Raw genomic sequence first — 25,978 nt, 5'->3', positions numbered from 1 at the left:
GTTATTACACCATTTAAATGATGTCCCTGACACAATGTCTGGTGCCAATATTTTATTAGGAAATAAAGATGCATTTTTTTTCAGTTTTGCATCCATCATTAATAAAAAGCCCATAATTTATAAAGTAACAGTATTATACCGTCTTGACATACATATTAAAAAAGTTCAGTCCCTAAGAAAACTATGAATGCATTTTTTATAATTGTAAATTTATTTCATTGTATTTTTTTACAAAAAAAATAAATGTTGGTAACTATTGGGGAGTGTGGGAGGTAAGGGGTTAATTTAAAATGTAAAAACAGGTCTTTGTATTTAAAAAAAGTACTTTTAGATGTAGTTTTACTATTTGGCTACAAGATGGCCTCAGTCTTTTTTTTGTTATATGTCCTGTAAGCGAAATATGTATGCTTACAGGAAGTGTACTGAAGATGGGAAACTTTTATTTATTAGAATGATCGTGCAGCTTCTCATAAAAGGCGCCGATAATTGCTACGGGGACTTAGATCAATGATTAGGAATTGCTTTCTCATTCATTGATCTCCTGGCGGGCAGATGGCAACATGAACGAGCGCACAAATAAGCGGGAGCGCTTTCAGCAGTGGTAGCAGCGGGAGTACGTATATTTACTCCCCTGGGCGGTTAGATGAAGTCTGCAGGGGAGTAGATATACTGTACTGGAGCTGTGAAGTGGTTAAAGGGGACCTAAACTGAGAAGGATATGGATTTTTCCTTTTAAAATAATACCAGTTGCCTGACTCCCCTGCAGTCCCTGAACAAGCATGCAGATCAGGTGCACTGACTGACTGGATTAGCTGCATGCTTGTTTCAGGTGTGTGATTCAGCCACTGCTGCAGCCATAGAGATCAGCAGGACTGCCAGGCAACTGGTATGGTTTAAAAGGAAACATCCATACCCCTCTCAGTTTAGATTCCCTTTAAATAAAATGCCTGTAAAGCCACCAGTAAGCAAGACAATACTCAGGCTAATTTTGACAGTATGTTTAACCTACTTTTTGGTACTTTTTAAGTTACAGAGTGCTGAAAACTTATTTTAAATAAAATACAAAAAATTATCTCTTAGGAGAAAACTTAAGAGAAAAAGTGAATTTGACCAGGCCCATAGGTTCGTATTCAATACAGTTTTTCTCCTAGGATATACTTTTTTATCTTCTGTTCTGTTTAAAATAACTGTTCAGCTTTCTGCTACTTAAGATTAACTCTGTGTTACCGTTGCATACAGTAGGTACAAATAAACACTGCAGCAGTGCATTGCCATAACACTACACGTTACAAGGCAACGCTAACATTGCACTGTGAACGTCACATAGAGTTTTAATTGCAGTGTGGTTAGCAACGTCCCACTGTGAATCTAGCCTTTAGGCTTTTTTTTTGTTTGACAATGTGTAAACATAATCTAGGAGAAAATGTAGGTGAAAAGGTGAATTAAATAAAGGCCATAGTGAGAATTCACTGTTTGTGGCATTCAGGTTTTTCCTCCCAAGCTTAGTCGAGGATAACACATAAAACAATTTTGTCAGTTGAGTGAACATGAGGTTGTAGGTACCATTCATTGGAGAAGTCCCTGAATAGTCATGAAGAATAATAATAATAACTTGAATTAACAACGAATAAAGACACAGCATACTTTTTTTTTTTTTAATAAACAACAAATTGTTAGAATGTGAAATACTTTTTAGTTAAGGAAACCCTAATTTCTACTTTTTCATAGACCCACAAATTTTGCTTTAATTATTGTTATACACTCACGTAATGCCTATTATTATACTTTCTTTGCATTTTATAATCTTTTGTTTTATAAAACTGGTACTACATAAAGTTTATCAATATATCTCACTATTCTTCATTCCTCTCTTGTGCCTTTTTGTACACCATTGTGTTGCTAGTTTTTCCTGTCTGTAACTCTTCCTTAAAGAGGAACTCCAGTGAAAATAATGTAATAAAAAGTGCTTCATGTTTATAATATTTATATATACATGATTTAGTCAGTGTTTGCCCATTGTAAAATCTTTCCTCTCCCTGATTTACATTCTGACCTTTATCACTTGGTGACATTTTTACTGCTGGCAGGTGATGTCTGTGGAATGGGAATGCTGCTTGCTTTTTAGGCAGTTGGAAACAGCAGTAAACAGCTTTTATTTCCCACAAGGCAACAAGGCTCCCACAGTGTGATGTCAGAACAATGGTCCTGATATCACACTGTGGGAGGGGTTTCACCACAATATCAGCCATACAGAGCCCCCTGATGATCCGTTTGTGAAAAGGAAAAGATTCCTCATGGGAAAAGGGGTATCTGCTACTGATTGGGGTGAAGTTCAATTCTTGGTTACGGTTTCGCTTTAAATTAACATAATTCATCTGTGTACCTGAAACTTCATAACACCTCAGTCCTCTATCTTGTCATACATCCATTCTCTATGTCTCATACTAGAGGCCTGCATTGGGTTTGGTACCCATGGCTTGCCCAAAATGCGGATCGGGTTTGGGTGCCCGTTTTGATTTTAATCGGGTTTTGGGTCGGGTGCAGGTACCAGATTCACCAGAAAGCAGGTTGTTGGTCGGGTGCGGGTAACAGGCCTGTGGGTTGGGTGCGGCTCTGAAAAATTAGACTCGCACAGAACATCACGTCGGGTACCCGTGGGCTTCCCGAAATGGGTTCAGTTACTAATTTTGATTTCAGTTGGGTTGCGGGTCGGGTGTGGGTAGTGGATCTGTAGGTGCAGGTAACAGATTCACCAGAAAGCGAGTTGTGAGTCGGGTTGTGGGGCTGTTGGTGCATGTCTGAAAAATTAGACCTGGGCAGGCCTCTATCTCATACCACATTTTTCACTGTGTCTTATACCCATACCTAATAAAGGTGTGTTAATTTTTTTCTGGGTAACATGTTTTCCTTGACCATTCCCATGCCTCAACAAATAAAAACTTGCTAGATATCAGTAAGAATGTCTGTGTTGTGTATAGTACTTTTATCTGTTTTGTTGTTCTTATAGACTTCATCTTTTTTTTTTTTTTTTTTTTTTTTAGAGTCCATCTACTGTTTCTCTAGATGAGCATAAAGAAGTGAATTGGCAAGAACATCGTATGAAATCTCAGAAGGCCAGGTTTAAGTTCAGGTAATTTTTTTTTAATTTATTCTTATTTTATTCTTGTCAGTTGTGGTAAAGTGACACAGCTAGGTGGTCAGACTTATAAAACTTTGTTATAAGTGCTTTCTATTAGCAGATCCTTTGGAATATGTTGCCATGTGGCCTCAGTAAGTGAAAAGCAAATCATTGATTTGTTTTAGTAATAGATACTCCTGAAACATATGGATTTACTTACACATGTCATTGGTAATTAGTCCTTTTTAATATGTGTAGCTCCCTGGTGACTTAATGCACAGTATTAGCTTTATAATGTCTATTAACCATAATCATGATTGTTCAGTTTTGACAGCTACCTTTAAGGTTGTTTTTTACGTATTCCTTGCTAAAAGTGTTCATAAGTAACTATGCAAAAATAAACCTTGAGAATTTGCATGATTGGAACAATTTCTCTGACATCTTGGATGACTATATTGTGATCATAGGCTTTCAGTTATTGCAGCTTTTAAATTATGATCCGCTATACCCTAAGTGGAATGGCAATCAAGTGAAATTAAAGGGCTAATATGATAAAGAATGTTAAAATTTAAAATTCATGTGTGCACGTGTATAAAGGTAAAATCTTTCCTAAAGTAAAGAGCACTTTAAATTACTTTGTCTAGGTAGCTGTCATTAACAGAAAGTGTTTTTATTCTGATGGTTTAGACATGTTATTGACGGGTTATGGACTAATCTTCTCATCTGGGATTCTCAGATTTTTCTTTATTTTAAAAAGCACTTACTGAATGGCAGTTGCTCATTCCAACTGCCAGAATAGTGTACCAGCAAGTAAGCTGTCCACTTAGCATCTTCGAGAGAGATCATTCCTGGGGAGTGCTCTTAAAAGAATAAAAGTAAACTTTAGATTTGTCCGAGAGGAGAAGGACTGGTTCAAAACCTCTTGGTAACAGGCAAGAACCATCAGACTAAAAACACTTACTGTAAGTAATAGCTACATAGAAATAAAAGTAATTTAAGGGGATATTTTACTCAGAGACAAATGTACATCTTATATTGAGTTGTACATATGTTTTTCACATTTTACAATTTTAATCATACTTCCTCTTTAAAGGGACTCCGAGCAGTGCAGAAACTATGGAAAGATGCACATCATTTTAAAGCTCTCTTTCTCCTCTTTCCAATGATATATAAACCGCCACCCTACGCCTTTTAGTTTTCGCTATTTTCGCGATTGAAATTGCCGCGGCCGCGATTTCGATCGCGAAAATAGAGAAAACTAAAAGGCGTAGGGCAACGATGTAGGTGTCGCCAGAAAGAGGAGAAAGAGAGCTTTAAAATGATATCCATCAAGCCATAGTTATATTGTATTACACAGGGCGACTTTTTGTCAAAGTCAGCAGCTGCATTCAGCAGAATGGAGCTGCTGACACTGGGGAAAGTGTCGTCCTGTGTAATACAATATAACTATGGCTTGATGGATATCATTTTAAAGCTCTCTTTCTCCTCTTTCTGACGACACCTAAATCGTTGCCCTACACCTTTTAGTTTTCTCTATTTTTGCGATCGAAATCGCGGTCGCGGCAATTTCAATCGCGAAAATAGCGAAAACTAAAAGACGTAGGGTGGTGGTTTATATATCATTGGAAAGAGGAGAAAGAGAGCTTTAAAATGATATGCATCTTTCCATAGTTTCTGCACTGCTCGGAGTCCCTTTAAGATCTCTCTCAACCAACTGTTACTACCTCTGCTAGCTTAAAATTTGATTTTACCTCTGGACTTGTTTATATTTATAGTTTTGGGTAGGGTAAAGTTTTACATTTTTGTTGTCATGAATTTCAACTTTAAGGACTTTCCACACTTCTTGTGGAGGTACTGTGCACAAAGCAGATGGAGCATTTCTGTGGTGAAGATGCAGTCAACGAACATGAACATTTGACAAAGGTTCTGTTGTTTTGTTGCTTTCCAGTTGGAGAGAAGTTTGAGTGGGTTTTGAGCAACAAACAGTGTTGCTGGAAATGGCATGCTTTGCTTAATTAGTGTTTATTAAACTCAATAGAAGTTCTTATTGGTTGGTTACTGATTGGCTCATTCATTTTCTTATGGTGTCCTTGCTTTGGTGTCTTCTTAATGAAGTGGCCCTGCATGAAACAACAACGAGCTGTTGGTCAACAGGTGTGTTTTGTAGAAAATCTGAGTTTTTGAGAAAATCAACTTTAAACTTTAGAGGGGAAAACACATTTTTAAGCCAATATTATGTCATATTGGGGAAATGAAAAAAAAATGTTTTTAAAATTTTTGATGGAAATATTGCATTTTTAACTCAGCGCAATGTTGGTTTGAAGCAACTTCAGTTACCTTTAATTACTGACACATAAGAATTATACAGGTTTCGTGGCTAGGTAGATGCAGTTATGGTACCGATTATGTGTAAGTAGCCCCAGAACCTGTATAATTTAGATGTGTCAGTAATTAAAGGGTTGAGTTGGCAACACTGCCCCAAGGTTGTTCATTTTTTTTTTTTTTTAATGGTTAGGCTGGTTCTTCATTTGAACATGTGGAATCAGTCATTTTTTTTTCATTTTTATGTCTCACTGTGATAGCTTTTTTGCTTGTTTTCTGCAATCTATTTTTACTTTTGGAAATGTGTTTTCATGCTATTTCATAAATTGTGGAGAAATTCAGTAGAATTAGGATTTCTTATGACATGCAAAAATTAGATGCACAAAGCCGTTTTTTTCATAAAAAAAAAAAATACAAACACACACAGACCAATTGAGGAGACGTGGGGGGCCCATAGATATACATTACAAGTGAGATAGTGTGCCCAGTCTTAAAGGACATCCAAGGTGAAAATAAACTTATGAGAAAAACAATTGTATCTATCCTCCTAAAAATGACTTTTTTTTAGATATCCCAGTTTTATTTTATATTTAAATCTAGTTTTTAAGTTTTTACATTTCATTGTCTCTGCTCAAAGCCACATTCATTGAAGTATGCTAGAGCTCAAATCTATGAATTATTGACCTTTATCTTCCTGCTCCAGGAAGCCATTTACTGACTGAAAAGTATTTTATGGCTGTAATTACTTATCAGTAAGGGTTACGCTATAGTTTGACCCAGTCCGACCCAGTTCCGACATAAACTGTCACTTGCATACCTGATGTTTAACTCTTTCAGGCAGAGAAAGAAAAAAAAAGAAACACAGCCTAGTTATTTGTGTGCTTGGCACTATTCATACACGTCTATCTCATCATGTCACATGTCACCTCGGATGTCCTTTAACCCCCTTGGCGGTATGAAAAATACCGCCAGGGGGCAGCGCAGCAGTTTTTTTTTTGATATTTTTTTTTTAAATCATGTAGCGAGCCCAGGGCTCACTACATGATAGCCGCTGCTCAGCGGCATCCCCCCAGCCCCGCCGATCGCCTCCGGCGATAGGCGATCAGGAAATCCCGTTCAAAGAACGGGATTTCCTGGAGGGCTTCCCCCATCGCCATGGCGACGGGGCGGGATGACGTCACCGACGTCAGCGACGTCGGGACGTCATTGGGAGACCCGATCCACCCCTTGTCGCTGCCTGGCACTGATTGGCCAGGCAGCGCAGGGGTCTGGGGGGAGGGCGTGCGCCACACCGGATAGCGGCGATCGGGCGCGCGGCGGCGGCGATCGGGGTGCTGGCGCAGCTAGCAAAGTGCTAGCTGCGTCCAGCAAAAAAAAAATTATGAAAATCGGCCCAGCAGGGCCTGAGCGGCACCCTCCGGTGGCTTACCCCGTGTCACACACGGGGTTACCGCTAAGGAGGTTGAAGAAAATGTGCACTGTCACTTTACATTTCAAAATTGACTCAGGTAAAACAATCTTTTCAGCTCTGTTCACACTTATCAGAATTCAAGTGCATTGTGTGCTTTTGCAATGTTGCATTCATTGCACATCTATTATTTAAATGGCATCACATTTGTCCTGCCTTTTTCTGTTTTTTTGTGCAATGTTTAATCTACTTTTTATAATCACCCTGCAGGTTTGTTTTTTTTTGTGTGTGATGTGCGATTTATGTTTACTGCTAATCAGTGGGACTGCAAAGATATCAGTTTTTTTGTAAAAGTTTGAATGCAATATTGACGTTAACTAGACACACTTTCATGTAAATTAACTTCACTGGCCTGCACTGAAAAAAACACAATCCAAAAATGTGCAGGGATGCCCACAAAATCACAAAACCACAGAGGAAAAAGCAAAAGAAAATGTATGAAAAGTAAAAAAATTCAGATTCATGCATGTGAAAAAAAATTGGAATTTGCATGAATAAGTCTGAAATGTGCCTTGGGGCCTGAACACACTACTTTGTTCCGGGCCGCTTTTCAGCAACTCATATCACTCTATAGCAGTGATGTGTTGCTCAAAGGTGGACCGAAACACACTATTATGTTCAGCCCTTTACAGATAAAAGTATGGCCAAATTAATGAAACTAAAACTGCAGTAATCCAGCATTGCACTTTTTTTATTAATTGAATTACTTTTTTTCTGCAGTTTTATTAAAATTTTCACTGGGTGAACATTGGCCAAGGTCAATGCAAAATCAAGTTTGGGATTTTTTCCCTGCTCATCCTTAGACTGTGGGCCCGATCCAATCCACTCCTAAGTTTTGTCCTAGGTGATGTTTTTCCATCTTACAAATATAAAATGTATTTTAATCCACCCGCAAGCAAGAAAATACTCTAAGTTTGACTGCACTTCTTCAATTACAGAATATGGAAATAACACACAGTGAAAAATTATCTCCTAAGAGAAAACGTGGGACAAAAATTGAATAGGATCGGGCTCTATGGCGCATATCCTATTCCTATTTCTCTTGAGTTTTCTCCAGCAAGACATTTTCAGACCTCACTAATAAAATAACTTTGAAGCCCCCACCATGCAACAAAATACTCAAAACAAGTTTGATATTCGCTTTTTAATGACTGTTTAACCATTTTTGCCACCCGGACATGAAGCTCACGTCCGGGCTGCTGCTCTGCTGCAGTGCCGCGCTTCGGCGCGCGCGCCCCCGTGGTGTCTCCCGGTAGCCCTGGGATCAGTGAACGGGAACATGGTTCCCGATCACAGATCCATGTCCCCAGCAGAAATACCAAAGCGCTCTTACAAGAGGCTTCAGTCTTTCTGCATGTAAAAATTTCCGCATCCCCATTGTGCTTCCACTTAGCGAGAAGCACAAGGAGGGGAAAAAAACTCAAGGTGGCCATCTTGTGGCCAAATAGTAAAACTACATCTACAAATTTTTTACATTACAATTTACACGTATAATAACATTAAAACTTAACTGTTTATTTCCCACACCAAAATATTACCCAAATAAAATTTTTCATGGGGAAAAAAAGACAGTTAAAAAAAAAGAAAAAAGAAATAAATAGTTACCTAAGGGTCTAAACGTTTTAAATATGCATTTGAAGGGGGTATACTACAAACATTTTTTAAATTATAAGCTTGTAAGTATTGCTGTATTTTGAAAGCTGATGTTTTTATGCTGGATAAAAGGAACTTTTGCAAATCCACTGAGAGCATCTCTCTTTATCTTCCTGTGCACTGAGCTTGCACTGGCAGGTATAAATATCTTAAACTGATGTTTCCTGACATTTGTTGTATAAAATATCCAAAAGATTCAAAAGACTTATTACAGATTACAATTATTTATACTAAATTATTATGTTTACTATAAAAGCAGGCTTTGTTACTGCTATCTATGTGGGCTTATTGTAAACTCAGAAATTAACTGCACACAAAATGTCTTTTGGTTACTTGTATGCCTTAAAATAACATTTCAAAAATAAGGGTTCAACCAAAGCTGTACTAATGGCAAAAAGAAAAATGTGATTTGATATCCAGTGACTTAGGAGGGGGATCTTCAGGCAGTTGCAGGATAGATAATGTACTACTCTAATGTTATCTAACTACTATTAGATCATTAGAGCATAGTAACAACCACATGGGTATCCTATTGCTTGTTATCTGATTCCCCTATTTCACATCTGTGTTTTTTAGTCGTATTCCGATCTCAGTAACATGTAACAGAAACATGGTACTGATGAAAGAAGCACCAGTTCTGTTCATTTAGTCCCCAGCTAAGGCTAAGAAACTATCGGCAAAAGTGCTCTCTGTTCTACTATCAACTTTTTTTTCTGGGTTTTCATTGTTTCCCTCTATTGATTAACTGTCCCATAGTGATACCATTTTTTTCCCTTATGCTTACCCCATTTTCTCCCCCCAAGTAAAGTCTTTTCTATTGCATATCTAAAACTACTCCCTTTAATTTAAAGCCCTACCTGACACCTAACTCCACCTCTTCCTCCCCACAGTGCAGTAAACAGCTAAGCCTAACTTCATAATTCTGTCTATTCTCCCCCTACACTATCCTCTAATACTAACCTTCCTAAATCTAATTCTGCCATGCTGCATCTTTCATCCTCGGTTCTCTGATCCCTAAGTACTTTATCTCTGATGCTATGACATCTCTTTCTTGTCTTTCCAGTTCTCTGTTCCTATCTCATTTTTTGCAGTTTTCTGACCACCTACTGTTTCATCGACAGTCGAATAACAATTTTCTTGACTGTAAAAAAGAAAGGCCTGATTTATCAGCACTTCTCAGACTGAGTAAGCATTGCTAATTTTGGTGATCAGAGAGTCTGGGGGACTTTTGTGAGTTGGGTTCTAGCAACAAGCAGGTAGGTAGTAATAGGCAAAAGTATTGATTTCGGTTACAAATTTTGCATGTTTGCCAATTGTTGTCTATACACACACATGTGATTGAGCATAATGCTGAAAACCCAGGTGCATGCTTTGTATATACTGTATATAAAAAAAGTGTTTGAAAACACATGGGCTAAAGTTTGCGTGTTAAAGTGTGCTCATTTTCACTGTAATCTAAAGCATTAGTGAGCATTGTTCTAGAGCCTATTAACACTAAATGCTCTTCTGTACCACTTCCTCAACAATGCTGACAGGATGAGAAAAGGCTTAAGCATGGCTTGTTTGAAAGAAACCCACTTCTAGCTAAAAATATTTGGTTTTCTGTATGATGGTGTGGGGATACACATGTAACTTTATGACATCCTTCATGCATGAACAAAGATCCTCCAATAACCATATCATGGCTGGCACAAAAATAAGCATTTCTCCATTTTAATTTCTTTCTCCATGTGCATGTCTTCCCATAAAATGTTATAGTCCTTCAGCTTACGTTCCATGTGAACAAACCACAAAGGGCTCAATCCAATTCACTTTTTTTCCTAAGTTTTCTCATATGTGATATTTCACATCTTATCAATAAAATGCCTTTCAAGCCACCACAAGCAAGAACATACTCAATAATTTTGAAAGCAACTTTTTGCCTACTTTGTGCTTTTTCCATTGCAGAGTGCTGAAGCGTTATTTTAAACAGAAGATGAAAATGATCTCCTTAGGAGAAAAAATGAATTGGATCAGGCCCAAAATCTCTAGAACCATGTTCTCTAAACATGCAAGACCGAAGTGGAGCAAAAACTAAACAGCAATAGGCACAATCCACTCATACAAGCTCTTAAACGCTGTGATGAAGGGGTAATAATCTAGGCTTTTTTTCTCAGCTACATTGTACCTTTTAGTCATTAAAGTGACAATGAACTCCTCTGCATACCATAGTATTACAGGGTGAAATGTGAAGCCAACTGTCCGACAGTTAAAGCTTGGTTAAAACTAGGCCACACAACAAGACCATGATCTCACCTGAAAATCTGCAACAGAATAGCTAAGAAGTAAGCAAGGTGTTTCAATGACTCATTAAAAATTCAGAAACCAACCCCTGTGGATGGGATATTAAGTAGAGGTATGTGCACAAACCACAGTAAATTGAAGCAACAGTGCAAAGAAAATTGAGCTAGTAATTCTCCACACTAATGTGACCGACTGATAAAGTTGTGCCTAAAATTATTACATCTAGTTATTTCTGCTCAAGGTGTTTCTACAAGCTGTTGAATCACTGGGTGTACAAATATTTCCATGCGTGGCTTCTCATTTTTTACTTAATTATTGTTAAATAAATAATAACACAATGAAGTTTGTTGTTTTACACCTGATGATAAATTCAAATAATTTGAGAAACTGCTATGATAATTTTGAGAATGTGATACAATGTTTTGTTTTGTTTTTGTAATACTGTCCTAATATGTAAGACCTTAAAGGGAACCTAAACTGAGAAGCTTGTGGATTTTCCCTTTTAAAATAATACTAGTTACCTGACTCTACTGCTGATCATGTGTCTCTATTACTTTTAGCCACAGCCCCTTAACAAGAATGCAGATCAGGTGCTCTGACTGAAGTCAGACTGGATTAGCTGCATGATGTTTCAGGGTTGTGATTCAGCCACTACTGCAGCAGGACTGACAAGCAACTCATATTGTTTAAAAGGAAACCTCCATATCCACCTCAGTTAAAGCGGTATCGTCACCATAAAAATCTAATTTCAACAGCAACTGGTCTGAGTGTATTAAGTGATAAAGATGCTAATCCTGCATTCAAAACTTGCAAAACTTTTTCTGCTGTTATGATTTGGAGTTATCACATAGGTAAGGAGCACTGGCCCTTTAGTAGTCGTGCCAAAGAATTGCATGCTGGGGGTTCTTTTTATCTATAATCTATTCCTCCTCTTCCCTTTATTTCCCTGCCAGCTGCTTATCTGACACCTAATCCCCTACTCACTTGTGTTTACAAGCAAGGCTGAGGCGACTCAGCGATTGAAGGAGAAAAGAAAAAAAGTAAAGGGCAGAAATGACATCACAAGTTAGCCTTAACTGTGGGCAAAATACATGGCCCCCACCAGGAACAGAATTCTCGTCATTTACTATATAACATTCACTGAAATCAAAACGTGGACAGTATGATACATGTGTTATGTAAGTAGATCAAGTATTAATCTACTTATATATGTGTTTTTCTCCCTGGCATAGTATGGCTGATCCTACTGCTTTAAGGTTCCCTTTAAGTATACCTTCAATCTGGAACTGAAATTGTGTTGATAGTTGCATGGAGAAGCACAGACATAAAACCCCAAATTTGTAACAATTTATCCCCTACTGCAAATTTATAAAGACACTGAAAGCCACCACCATGGTGTATAGCAGCGATGGTGAACCTATGGCACGCGTGCCAGACGCGGCACATGTAGCCTCATCTGCAGGCACGCCATCTCTGCTGTGCTATGTCCCGGGAAATTTAACTGGCCGCGGCGTGCCCACTCCAGCCTGCAGGGCTACGGGAAGATGGCGTCCGAAGCCCTGTACTGGAGACTATTTGTGTCTCCAGTACAGGGCTTCGGACGCCATCTTCTCGTAGCCCTGCTATTGCATTCAGCACGGGAGACTGCAGGAGGAGTCCGGGGAGCTGTGCACCAGAGGCCGCCTGGGAGAGGAGACCTCTGTCACGTGAGTAAATTATTATTTTTTTTGCAGGTGAAAAGCTACCCACGTTGCGTTTATTTTCTGGTGAAAAGCTGCACTCATTGCGTTTATTTTCTGGTGTCTGGGGTAACTGTTGCTGCATTTATTATTTAATGGTCATAGTTGGCTATATTTGCTGCTTTGGGGTTATGGTATACTAATAAATAGCATCACACAGTTTCTGCACACCCATGATGCGAATCCTCGTTTCACCACATCATGGTGGAAACACTGCTTTCTTATGCCTCGCTGTTACATTATTATGTTAGCTCCACCCATACAATGTCGTGGCCACGCTCATTTTTTCAGCACACCCCGTGTTGAACCCAGAAAAATCTGGTCACTGTAGGTTTGAGGGCCTGGTATTTGTCATCTCTTCTGAGAGGGGGGTCATTTTGTTCAAATTGGTGTGTTGGCACTTTACGAGAGACAAGAGACTTTTGAGTTGAAGTTTGGGCACTCGGTCTCGAAAAGGTTTGCCACCACTGGTGTATAGTATCAGGCTGTGAAACCTGAGTGAAATGGCAAGCCAATATATACTGGCAGTTTCCTCAAGACTTTTGTTTTCTACCTTGTATAAAAGATAGAAAAGACATATTGAACAAATTGCAAAAACAAAAGCTCTCGGAGGATGGGCTTCTAGACAGGTAAAATGTGTAGGCGTAACGCCGCTCAGGAGGTTTTGCTAGCTGTGTCCCCATGCTTAATTTAGTAGATCCCATGGCTGCAACAGCTTTAGCTAGCACTAGGCTAGCTAGTATAGGTGGCCAGCACCCCTCGATCGCCCCGATCCAGCCGATTATACATTACCCAGCCTGGTTTCAGCGATCACTGCAGCCTCCCTGCACAGCTCCTGTCTTCTCTATGGGGAAGATTGTACATCTCCGACGTCATGATGTCATGCACAGTCACAATCCTTCCCATAGAGAAGACCGGAGCTGTGTGGGGAGGCTGTGGCGATCGATGGAACCAAGCTGGGTAATGTATAAGCGGCTGGATCGGGGGATCACTGGCGATCGGGGGGTGCAGGCTACCTATACTAGCTAGCCTAGTGCTAGCTCAAGCTTTTGCAACCATTTGATCAAATAAATTATTCATGGGGGACTCCTGAGGCTAGCGAGCGGTATGCCCAACACAGTATCGGGCATACCGCTCAGGAGGTTAAAGCTTATAGCTATAAAGTGAGGAGCTCTATAGGAAGAACAGACACATAGCAATAATTAAAAGGACCTTAGCCTAAAGCACTGGTGTTAAACTCCAGTCTTCAAGGGCTATATCCATGCCTGTGTTTAGGGTGGGCTGATAAATGAAAAAAAAATGTTCTACTTTATGGACCACACCTTTCCTGTCCCATTAATTAATTTGATCTGTGCTAAAAAAAAAAAAAGTTTTAGAACATTGTCCCTTGTGGACTGAAGTTTGACATCCCTGACTTTATGGGAACCTGTAGTGAGAGGCATATGGTGGCTGCAAAATTTACAGGATTTCCTTTTAAACAATACCAATTACCGGCAGTCCTGCTGATCTCTTTGGCAGGAGTAGTGTCTGACTAGTCAGACTTCAGTCAGACCACCTGATCTACATGCTTGTTTAGGGTCTATAGCTAAAAGTATTAGAGACAGATAATCAGCAGGACAGCCAGGCAATTTGCACTGTTAACCAGTTACAGGCAATGTAGCATAATAAAACGTCCTGTTTGAGCCTGTTAACGGCAACAGGACGTTTTAATAAGTCGCTTGTTCCCGCCGCCACTCCGCACATGTGCGCGTCGCTCTCACCGCTGTTTCCGTTGGTACTCCGTGTTAAGTGATTGGGGAAGAGAATCGGCCTACAACTTATGGTGCACAACAAACATGAGGGAAGTTGGGCATGTTTGTTTATCTAACCAATGAACATGTAGGAATGGTGTGTATTGAAACTGAAGGGGGTTAGCATTTAAGTATGAAAATGGAGAACAAAAAAAAATGTAATAATTCCTAAAGAAACCTAATACTGTTTATTAGATAAAACACTGCAAGTTCCTCAGAACTATAATAAAGAATATATTGTGGAATAATAAGCAGTAACCTTCAACTTCTTCCCTTTTGCTTCTTTACTAGATAACTTGTTGGTTGTTCTGATTCATGTGTAAGCTTGGTTCATGACACATTTGCGCAGGGAGGATCATCACTTTCTTTTATTTCTTCAGGTGGCTGATATTTAGAATTTATTGTTGCAAAGGGCAGCAGACTGTCGTGTATTTGAAGGTCGTCATAGAAAGGCCTGCAGGCTTTTAGAATATATAACTTTAATAATTTTTCAGTTCCTTCAAATCAAGCAGCTTATCTTGGAATCAAATTCTGTGTGTCATAAAACTACAAATAATGCATTATATTGGAGGGTCTAAAATATAGGTAATGTGATTCCAAGGACTTGTATAAACTAATAATGGTTCCAAACTACCTGTAGTGTAAAACAGAAAAAGAGTATTTGCTTAGTAATTAAAGTGTACCTGTAAGAAATGAAGTGACCCAAAGGGGTATTCTCCTCAGAGAAGCCTCTGGGTAATCCCCTGAAAGACCATCAACAAGCCTTTGTCAACAACTCACACATGCGCTGTAGCATGTACCTGATCGGGCCCCCTGCTTTTTCCACAGAATCCCAAATGGGTCTGTGCTATCTGCGTAGTAGCATGGACCTCATCAAGCTTGAATTTTGCCGACATAGCCTGAGCTGATCCTTTGCTGATTGCCTTTTATCATTATCAGCAGATCACTGCAGTCACTTGTTTGAATATGTCTTTAAAAGAATAAAATAAGGTTATAAAGTTTGAAAAAATCTGGGTTATGTGTGTAGTTGTTCTGGAGTCAAGGTTAAAGCTACATTTCCACAAGAAGCATGAAAATAGCATTACGTTGTTGGATGCAAATTTGCACGCACATCTGCAAATGTTTTCTTTGGTGCCATTTTTACAAAGAAGGTAGTGCTGTTATTGTTCAGGTAGACGAAAATGCGAAAAATGCATAGCGTGTGACATGTGAAAAGGAGCAACGTTTGTCAGTTTTCTTTTCAGGGTGCAATTTTTTTCATCCAATGGAAACTGGCCCATAGCAGTTAGTTGCTGTGCTGATAAAACACAAACTTAGAACTAGTGGAAATAGACCCTTAAGTATATATAGCCTATATGAGCATTTGTGCCTCTTGCTCTCCTGCCCCTATCTGCTGCCAATCTCGCTGCTGCCCAGGTGAGCTGAGGGAGACAGATCACCATCTTGTCCCCTAGTAAAACCCGGCCCTCTGCCACTGAACTTGCTGTGGTGCTCCCTAGCCACTGGACCCTGCTCCACTAATCTGCCCATATGCATAAACCCATACGGCCACCTGCTTCACTGTGGGCCAGCCATCCTGGTCCCCACATGGGTCAGCCAATCGCTCCAGCATCTTGTGCTGGCAACGCAAGGTCCTTTCACACTAAGGTCAATGCCAGACCTCACAGCCTTGGACCCATCGCAGTCACAAGCCAGTCATCTGGGACACTAACCAGCCAGTTTTACACTGCAATCCCAAGGGATCTCACTCTCACTGCTCCCTCACCTTCTCTGTCTTTAGCTTTACTTCTCTCCCCTTCTTCTTCTCTCTCTCTCTCTTCCTGGGATAGACTGGGGGGACATCTGATTCAAAGTATCGCTGCAGAAGCGTTTTGAGTGCCTAGATGGCAGCAGATTTCCCCCCCCCCCCCACCTGGTCCTTGCCCCTGGGTCCATCTTCCTGCAAGCTCCTTTATGCGTACACTATATCTGTTTATATAAGCTTTGTACCTACTGTAGGATCTACTGTATGTATCGGCAGAAACTGTATGTATCTACTGTATATCTATTGTACTTACTGTATGCTCAATGTAGTATTTTGTTATTGTACCATCACCGACCCTGTTTGTGCCAAAATCAATTTCGGTTGCAAATCACGTTGTACTTGGCGAAATAAATACATTCTGAATTCTGATTCTGATTGTGATTAAGTGCAACATAAACTGTATTTGAAGCACATTACTGTTTGCTTTGGGTTGAAACATACCTGAAATGAGATGAATGTTCCCTTTTAAACAATACTCATTGCCTGGTGCCCTGCTGATCTTTCTGGCATCAGCAGTGTCTGAATCCCCCACCTAAAACAAATATGTGGCTAATCCAGTCAGACTTTAAGTGGATCAAAGATGAAAAGTTAACTATAACAAATAACTTGTCTATATATCTTATCTAGAGTTTAGATAGTTTACACAACAAATATAACTGCAAACAGCTTTAACAGTTTATGATTATTTATTCCTGTGATACAATGAGAGCGGCCATGCTCTCTTTGTCACATTACACATAGGCAAGCTGCTGTGCATCTCCAGCCCTGAGCCTGTGAAAACTTCACTCCCCTTTCCTCCTCCCTCCTCCCCTCTGCCTCTGAAATCTCTGGCTAGTAACCTCCTCCTCCTTCTGCCCAGACTGAGCTCCCATAAGCCCTTGCTACTAAGGCTCAGAGTACCAAGGCACTCTGGAGAAGCTGTGGGCAAAGCTTGTTTAGTTTATAGGGAATTAGAGTATTAAAACAAAACAAAAAAAGTATTTGGCTTGAGGAATGCCCTATAAACTATATGAAAGTAACACAATTATGCAATGAGTAAAAATTTATCTCGGATCCACTTTAATTCAGAAAACCTTATCTACATGCTTGTTCAAGGTCTTTGGCTAAAATATTAGAGATAATTTGCATAATTTAACCAATTCCAGACCACTATGATTATGTTTATGTCCTGTTATTCATGTCAGCTTGTGGATTTTAATCATCCCCGCCACAAAGTCTCATAGCTTCTCACGGTTTGCACTGCTGTTCGCATTACTGTACCCGCTTGCACTGCTGTCACACAGACCGCAGATCTTCCACATATTGGTCAGGAGCTGATTTCATTGGCTCCTGACCCCGCGATTGCTGTGAGCTAACCACAGCAATTACTTAGTCAAGTAGTAGGAAGGCAGCTCTGATCCTTAAAGGGCTAGAACAGTGTGGTATTAAAGTAGTTAAAAGAAAATTCACTTCAGATGTGCTTTAAAGTGTACCTGAAAGAGGGGCTTCTTTCAGCCTCCTCCAGGTTTTTTACTCCCTTGCTGCCCTCCTTGGACCCCTGGGTCTTCTGAATCTGGCCCCGAAAAGGCCTCCAGTCGGGGCCAGTTGGCACAGATGCAGTCCAGCCGTGCCTGCACAGTAGATCTGCACAAGCGCAGAATGCTCCCGCCCATGGGAGCGCGACAGGGGCATGGGCCGTGCGTGTGCAGTGCACCACAAACTGAAGAACTTTCCAAGGCCAATTAAGAAGATCCAGGAGGCGGAGGACAGCGGCAAGGGAGTGATCTGCAGGGATTTGTACTCGTAGCTAGGGTTGTCGCGATATACCGGTATCGCGATATACCGCGGTTTCACATTGCATGGTAATCATGGTATGCAGATTATTGAAATACCGTTTTTTTTATGCTGTCCCCGCCTTCCGCATTATGCCCGCCACCGCGCCGCTATTGCCCAGCTCTCTGTCTCCCTCCATTAGAAAAGCAAGCTCCCAAAGCTTGCTGACTGGTGCCGGATGGTGACGCACAGGACAGGCTGTCATGCCGCGGCTGGAGCGCATATGCAGAGTGCTCCTGGCCGCGGCTGGAACGCACAAGCAGAAAGCTCCCGGCCAGATACACGGAGCTCACATTACAGCCCTGCAGAGCTTCCTGCTCTAAGGATGAGCGCCGCCCCCTCTCACTCCCGCCCGGCATGTTTGAAAGTGCGTGCCAGGCAGACACCAGCATGAAAGCCAGCAGCGGAGAGTTTATCAGCTGCAGAGACTAAGATGACAGAGCTGCACAGGAGGTGGGGAGAGATGAGCTGTTTCTTCTGCATGTTCCAGCGGCAGAATCAGAGACGCTGAAGCACAGTGGAAGGTCTGCACTATATTTACTGTAGATAAGCAAGCTAAGTTTCTGTGTCTGGCTGCCCTTTTGTTGTCCTGCTTTGCTTTTTTACAACCCATATGCTCCTCTCACCCTCCCTCCTCCTTGTATCCCCCTTCCCAGTGCTTTAACCCCTGCCCTGCTGAACTGGACCACCTGTGGAATCTGACTCTCACACATTTTTCAGCATCTGTCCCTCCTACATTCCTCTATCTGCCTTACTCCCCCTCCCCCCCCCCCCCCCTCTCTCCTTTTCCTCTACCTCCTCTATTTCCAGACACTCTTCCACTTTCTTGCATCTCTCTCTGCTATCTCTTATGCTGGGTACACATGTTGCGATTTCCTGCTCGATCGGCGGGACCGATCCTGGTCGATCGATTGTTTCCGGCATGTTCGATCGGGTTTCGATTGATACAGCTATCAGTTTTGCATACTTAACATGAGCAAATCGACAGCTGTATCAATCGAGACCCGATCAAATATGTCGGAAATAATCGATCAACCTGGATCGAGCTCGGGATCGAGCGGGAAATCGCAACGTGTGTACCCAGCATTACTGTCCCTACCTGCCTTCTCTCACAGACTGCTGTGTATTTCCCTTCCTTCTCTCTCACTTTCCTCTCTCTGACCTATTAAGTTTATGATGTATTTATTTCATAGTGCTTCAGTAAAGATTTTATAACGTTTATAGTTATGTCACTGATTGCCCTCAGAGGAGCTCACAATCTAATCCTACCATAATCAGTCTAATGTGTCTGATCTCTCCCCATGTCACCTGTGACCTGACTACCACCACGGCAGATAAGTTCATTTTAAATAGAACCTGCATTGCCAGCCACAGATCATGCAGGCTCAGGTTAATTGAAATGAGAATTGTGTAATACCGTATACCGTGATACCGTCATACCGTGGTATTTTTTTTGACGGTTATCATACCGTGGATTTTCATACCGTTGCACTTGGACTTGATATCTTAATTAAATGATTAAAGCACATGTGACCATGGGAGACGGGGGGTTAACTTACCCAGAAGTCAGCGGGATTCTGTGTAGTCCATCTTATCTCACGCAAAGTTTTGGCTGCGTTAAACGACTCACTACTGCACTTTCTCTTTCGGCTGGGGCCACACGTGCACAGAAGAGCCAACTAGTACGACTGAGCCAGATTATTGGGACCAATACCAGGTGAACAGAGGCACTCAGGAGGACTGTGACGCATGCATCGGTGGTCATGGGGCTAGAGGTAAGTATAAAATCTTGTCCCCAGGACATCTGTCAGGATAGCACCCCTCAATGAGACTTGTCTCTCCTCCCACCTTTGGACAGGAAGCTAAAGATAGAAAATTTGCAAAAGAAACAAGCAGGCAGTATAAATCGGGCAACCACACCCAGGTACCTCAGTTGTTTTTTCTGTCCCGAACGGGATGCTTGGGAGAGCCTTGTGTGCCTACTATGCCTGGTGGCAGGAGCAGCGTTTCCTGGTATCGAGTTCCAGGTCAGTCAGGTGGCCGGTGGGTGTCCATGCGGAGGCTACTCCTACACCTCAGTAGGCTTTATGGATTGCAGGCGTGCATACAGGATCTTCCAAACGAAAGTTCGGGATGTGGGTCAAGTGATGGCGTCCCACGTGACCTCTTAGACCAGGGATTGGTTTTGTTTGGTGGCTGGGGCCGTGGCGGTACAGAGAAGACATCAGCTGGAGCCAATTAAGCAATAATTAGGTGGATTCATCTGGCGTGAGTGTATTTATTCTGATGCTGTTCAGGCCTTGATCTCTATTTTGGCAGAGATCATCGAGGACGCTGCAGGCCCTTCTCCACTGCAGTCTGTGGAGATTGTCACTGAACCCTCTCTGGTAAGCAGCTCTTTGAGGTAGCTTCTTACCTATTATCTTTATTATTTAGGATAAGATTCTGATGTAAGTTTGTTTCTGGTTTGTTTCAGTCTAAAACTACAAGGATGGATAAGCCGGATAAAATGGATATTCCAGCCAGGCAAACAAGCTAGCAGACTGGCTCTAAGATTGAAAAACGCTGTGCAATTTGTAATACTTGTATATCATCATCCTCAAGTAAAAAGCTTTGCCAGTATTGCACTAATTAGGTAATTAACGATTAATCTCTGATAATATTTAAAGATTTAGTGGAATGGATGTGTTCTGAGATGTCCACTGTCATTAAAGAAATCAAAGCCTCTGCCATAGCTTCATCTTCCACTTCTGAACCTGTGGAAGTACCTGCTGCCATTCCATCGGTATCTGTACCTCGTGCACTTGTGATAGATGTGGTGTCTCCTCCCCATCGTAAAGAGAGAGACGAAAATTCTGAGGGTTCAGATCTGTCAGAGGGTGAGGTGGGAATTTCTTCACCAGGGGGTAACACAGAGTTGTGTATTATGGGCACAGGCTGCACGAATCTTACATTGGGCCAAAAGCTATCTCGTATCCTTAAGCAATTCATCTAGAAGGTACCCTGAATTATCTGGCCAACTACCTGAGCAGGACAGTTCTACACCAGGATGATTGGTCTCTGAATCCGGAAGTGTTCCAGGAAATATCAGGACATTGGGGTCTTCTGGAGTTCAACTTATTTGCCAGGAGGAACAATGCAAAATGTCTGAAGTTCTGTTCCCTGTGTCCCCAATACAGCCCCTGGGCAGTCTACGCATTTGCAATAACCTGGAGCTCAGGGACTGATGTATTGTTTCCCAACAGGACCATGCAAGAGTAATCTTTATCGCACCTATGTGGCCAAAAAAAAACCTCTTCACTCAGTTGTAGAAGTTAGCTATTTACAATCTGATTGTGTTGCTGGACTGTTTATAACTTCTTCTCCAGTGCCCAGCTTTTTACCCTAACCTACACATGCTTCATCTTTCAGCATGGAACCTGAGTTGAGCATTCTGAAGGCAAGGGGTTTCTCAGATCAATTATCAGAGACTTTGATTCAGAGCAGGAAAAGGGTACCTAGGCAGAGCTACCATAAAGCCTGGAGAATTTATAATGCTTGAAGTACTGATAATTCAATGGATGTTTATTCATCCTCTTCTGTTTTGGAATTTCTTCAAATCGATTTCCGAAAAGGTCTCGAGTGTAAGTACACTGAATGTGACATCTGCCCTTAGCGTTTTTATGCAGAAGAAACTGGCACAGGGGGAATATTTTGTTTGTTTTTTCCAGGCTGTAAAAAGAGACTAAGATCAGTTGTTTGTTCTAAAGTACCTTCTTGAGATCTGAATACAGTTCTTCAGTCATTGTGCGACCCTCCTTTTGAACCACTGGAACAAATTTTAGATAAATTCCTGTTGCTGAAGACAGCTTTTCTCCTAGCAATAACAGCTAGAATAATCTATGAGCTACAAGGGCGCATTCATTATTACGCATGCCTTGCCCTGGCAGTGCGTGTCCTTGACATCACAAAGTATGCCTGGCCAGAGGCGCGCAATCAAGGACACGCAACGTTGGGCCAGAGTGTGTGTACTAATGAACGTGTCCGGGCTAGGGCATGCGTACTACTGTTGAACATTACAACCCAAAAGTAGTACAGGGTAAGGCCACCCATAGGAATTACTATGTAAATTATATTTTTCTCTGATTTTTCTGAATAGTTGATGCAAGTGGCAGTCAGCATCATTTTGAATAATCAACCATTAGAGTTTTGAATGTTATTGAATAAACCTCCTTATGATAACGGCATGTTTTTTTTTTTTAAAATAAAACATTTAAAATGCACTGTTCCAAATTATTACACACCATAGAGTTTCAAAACATTTTTTTTTTATGGCCAGGCTGCCCATAGGTGGTCGCTGGCGAGCAGTTCACCAGCATCACTAATAATTTGGAATGCAGTGTATATAACGCACATAGCCACTCAATAAAGTCCAGGTAGCTATGAAACCTGGAGTGAAATAAAGTATTTGTGTGTGCAAACAATTCCACACCACAAAAGAACTCGATTCAAGGAAAGCAAAAAGAAAATATGCAAACTAGATACTAGAAAATTCTTGAACCTCATCTATTAATCTCATATCATTTATAAAAGATTATGCATAATAGGTAATTCTTTGTTGGCTAAGGGGAAGCTAGGTCCAAGTATTTAAATATGTTTGTATTTATACGACTTGAAGCTGCTCCCAGGAGGTCAGTATAAACAATAGTGTGGTTCACTGCTTCTGTTTCTAAGTGTAACCACTAGCATTGCCACTTCAAATAAAGGAATACTAGCTTTGATGGGTAAATATGTCTCAATATGGCCAACAGATGTACTTTGTTCAATATCAGCTGTCATCTAGGTGTAGTACTTATTCCATCTGTTCTCTGTCTTAAGGACCATACCCACTATGCAATTTTCACAGTGATTTTTCCTACGACGGATTTGATTGAGCGAATGATCGTTTCTGCATTCTCGGGCCATTGTTGCAGGCATGGGATCACACGGACAATGTTTAGCAATGTACAGTGATAACGTCAGTCGCAGCTGATCAGATCTTTAAGATCCTCCATGACTCCGCCCAAAGTACCGTGATCTCTTGACTTCCTGTTTGTGCCCTTCATGTAACATCACGCATACCCGCCGGGAGGAAGATGGATCGGGGAACGCACGTCTTTGAAGCACGTTGCTGATCCATCTTCCAGCATCACTACGGTGAGTATTCAGTTTTAGCTTGCTGATGTTCTGTTCCACACTTGAACACCACACTTCCAGTTTCAGATCTGGACAGAACAGTTAACTCAAGACAAACATAGATGAGTCTAAGTGGATAGGTAATGAGCTCTTTGATTATACAGACCCCCACCTAAAAAAATCAAGTTTAACCAAGAAGAGAGGGGTTATAATGCGTTGTGAAGGGAAACAACTCACCTTACCATAATAAAGCTAAAAAATGATTTGCCACAAGGAGAAAGATTAGTCAAATTAATTGGATTAATTGAAACACATTGATTGGTAAAACTTGCCCCTACCTTCAACACCTTCAAGCAAGCCCTCAAAACGCGCTTCTTCAAAATGGCCTACCCCCTTTCTACCACACTTTAACTCTCTCAGCTGAGCATCTTTTACAACAGTCCTACCTTATGTGTCCCTTCCCCATCCTTTAGATTGTAAGCCTTTGGCAGTCCCAAAGTGTCCTCCTTGATCATGCAAACCCCAGCTATTGACACTCTTTCCCATGGACTAACTCAGACTTGAATTGCTGGGTCTCTGTTAAATTGCATGATCATGCATCTTATACCCTTTTTGCATGTATAACCTTGTCCTATATTGTATAACCATGTGCTACCTTTCTTTCTGTCTCCCCTTGTTTACATTGTGTGTATCCCTATTTATTGTCCAGCACTGTGTGATATGTTTCCACATTTTAAATAAAATAAATAATAATAATAATAATAACTTTAAAAGATCTCTTCTGACATCATACTGGGCCATATTTAGAGGGTAAATAAATTGATATTGTATTTCTCATTCTAGCATCTCCAGATTATAAAATAAAGTCTAAAATCCATGAAAGTTTAGTTAAATTATCTTTGTCACAATAAAGTGCCCTGGGTCTTCAAATCAACAGCAAAACATAAATGGAATTCCTTGACTTTGTAATGAGAGAAGTGGAAACAAACAAAAAGTGCTCCTTAAAAATACAATTGCCTTTATGCTGGGCACACACGGTTAGTTTTTGCGCCAGTATCGAGCCAGCGGCTCGATGCCGGCGTGTCACCGCTCGTCCCCGCTCGTCCCCGCGGGTGCTGCTAATCAGCCATTTGTTTCTTCCCATTGTTCTCCCCGCCGGTATCGAGCGCATCAACGATCTGGCGGGGTTATCGGACAGGTTGGATCTTATCAATCGAGCCATCAGCGGCTCAATTGATGAGAATTATCTGACCGTGTATGCCCAGCATTAGCTACTTGCACTTCCAGATCAGCACAGACCCTGTAATGAGTAGAAGTATTGCTTTATGGGCACTATTCATGTGCATGATATGTCTGGAGAGATTGTTTCAACCAATCAGTGTTTCAGTTAATCCAATTAACAGGAAGTACTACACCTGGGTGACAGCTGATATTGAACAAAGTGCATATGCTGGCTCATGATGACTCCATGTATATATTATCCTGGCCCAAATTTGAATCTAGAATCCCATTGCTGCATAGCCATATCTTTTTATATATAAAATCAAGTATTTGATACTGTCTCCAAAGCTGGAAAGACAAATATATCCATAATAAACAACTTAAAATAAAGCATTCCACTAATATGAGTCAGTCAATACAGTCCCTAGGGAAATAGGGTCAGTGGAGTCAGTGTTTGTATAAAGTGCATCTATTGATCCACTGGTTTCATAAAGCATGTGTGAGATTGAATGCATAATCAAAATTACACTAAAATATTCCCTGTTGTTAATGTGGATTCATGATGCCAGTACACATGGAAGTTACAGACTGCAAATGACCTTCCACTGAAAGAAAGTTGAGGAAATACTCTGGGAATGAACTTGGAGAAATTGTTCTCCTATTATAAATATGAATGTGTCTTATTTTGCAAGCAGAAAATACCATGGTAGCATTATGAGAGTAGGAAATATAATATCAGAAATAATGTAAAGGCCTCAATTCACTAAGCAGTTTAGAATAGTCTACAGATGGTTTTTAGTCTACTGATGGTTTGGTGTAATGTTTTAGACCTGTTTTTAGGCCTGGTCTAAAACATTCAGTAAATACACAATTCACAAAGGCAAACAAGGAGCAACCATGCCCACTTTTTCTGACAGTGATTAGATCAGCTGATCTCTGATGGTAAAGTAATTCTGTGAGGTATTTTAGATGTGAGGATGGAACCTTTTGAATTAATTATGCAGGACTTTAATTGTATCCAGAAGAGCGCTCATCAAAGGAGAAGGATGTTGGTCATAGCTACTCGTTGTGAATTGTATGTTTTGATCATTTCCCCTGCTTTATCGACCTAATTACCAAATGTTTTAGACCAGGTCTAAAAACAGGTCTAAAACATTTGGTAATAGTGAATACCCGTTTGATGCAACTGATCAAACCATCAGTAGACTAAAAACCATCAGTAGACTAGTTGAACTCGGACATATGTCTTTTTTCAACCCAAATAACTATGTAACTAGTCTAAACTGCTTAGTGAATTGAGGCCAAAGAGTAGGAAGTTAGTTTCTCTAAAAAAACTGGACTTTCTCGATATCAAATGATGGCTAGACAGTAGGTTTATAAGGGAGCACTGCATAGTACTGGTGAACTCATTATAAAATCCGTTCTCCGTGGATCCGTTGTATGCAGACCATTATCAGGCATACCAAAACTGTCGTCATCAGAGGTTTAGTACAGAAATATTTAAACTGACTGTGATGAATAAAAAATGAGTAACTTCAATCAACTGTCAAAATGTGGCTATTAAATAGTGGTCTTAACTAATCTTTAGTGTTTTATTTCTCATAAATAAACACA

The 25,978-nt window shown here is 40.7% G+C and overlaps 1 protein-coding gene across 2 annotated transcripts in view; it reads left to right on the top strand.

Moving 5' to 3' along the window:
- The window catches only part of PARD3B (par-3 family cell polarity regulator beta), an 807,407-nt gene that overhangs the window by 445,483 nt on the left and 335,946 nt on the right, over window positions 1-25,978 (top strand). For both annotated transcript variants that reach the window (XM_068245009.1, XM_068245008.1), the window contains exon 5: window positions 3,042-3,130. In XM_068245009.1, coding sequence (XP_068101110.1) covers window positions 3,042-3,130 — 89 coding nt within the window. The remainder of the gene's footprint in view (window positions 1-3,041; window positions 3,131-25,978) is intronic.

Source organism: Hyperolius riggenbachi, chromosome 7 (genome assembly GCF_040937935.1).
Source record: "Hyperolius riggenbachi isolate aHypRig1 chromosome 7, aHypRig1.pri, whole genome shotgun sequence".
Taxonomy (NCBI): Eukaryota; Metazoa; Chordata; class Amphibia; order Anura; family Hyperoliidae; genus Hyperolius; species Hyperolius riggenbachi.
This window is presented reverse-complemented; position numbering and strand designations above follow the sequence as displayed.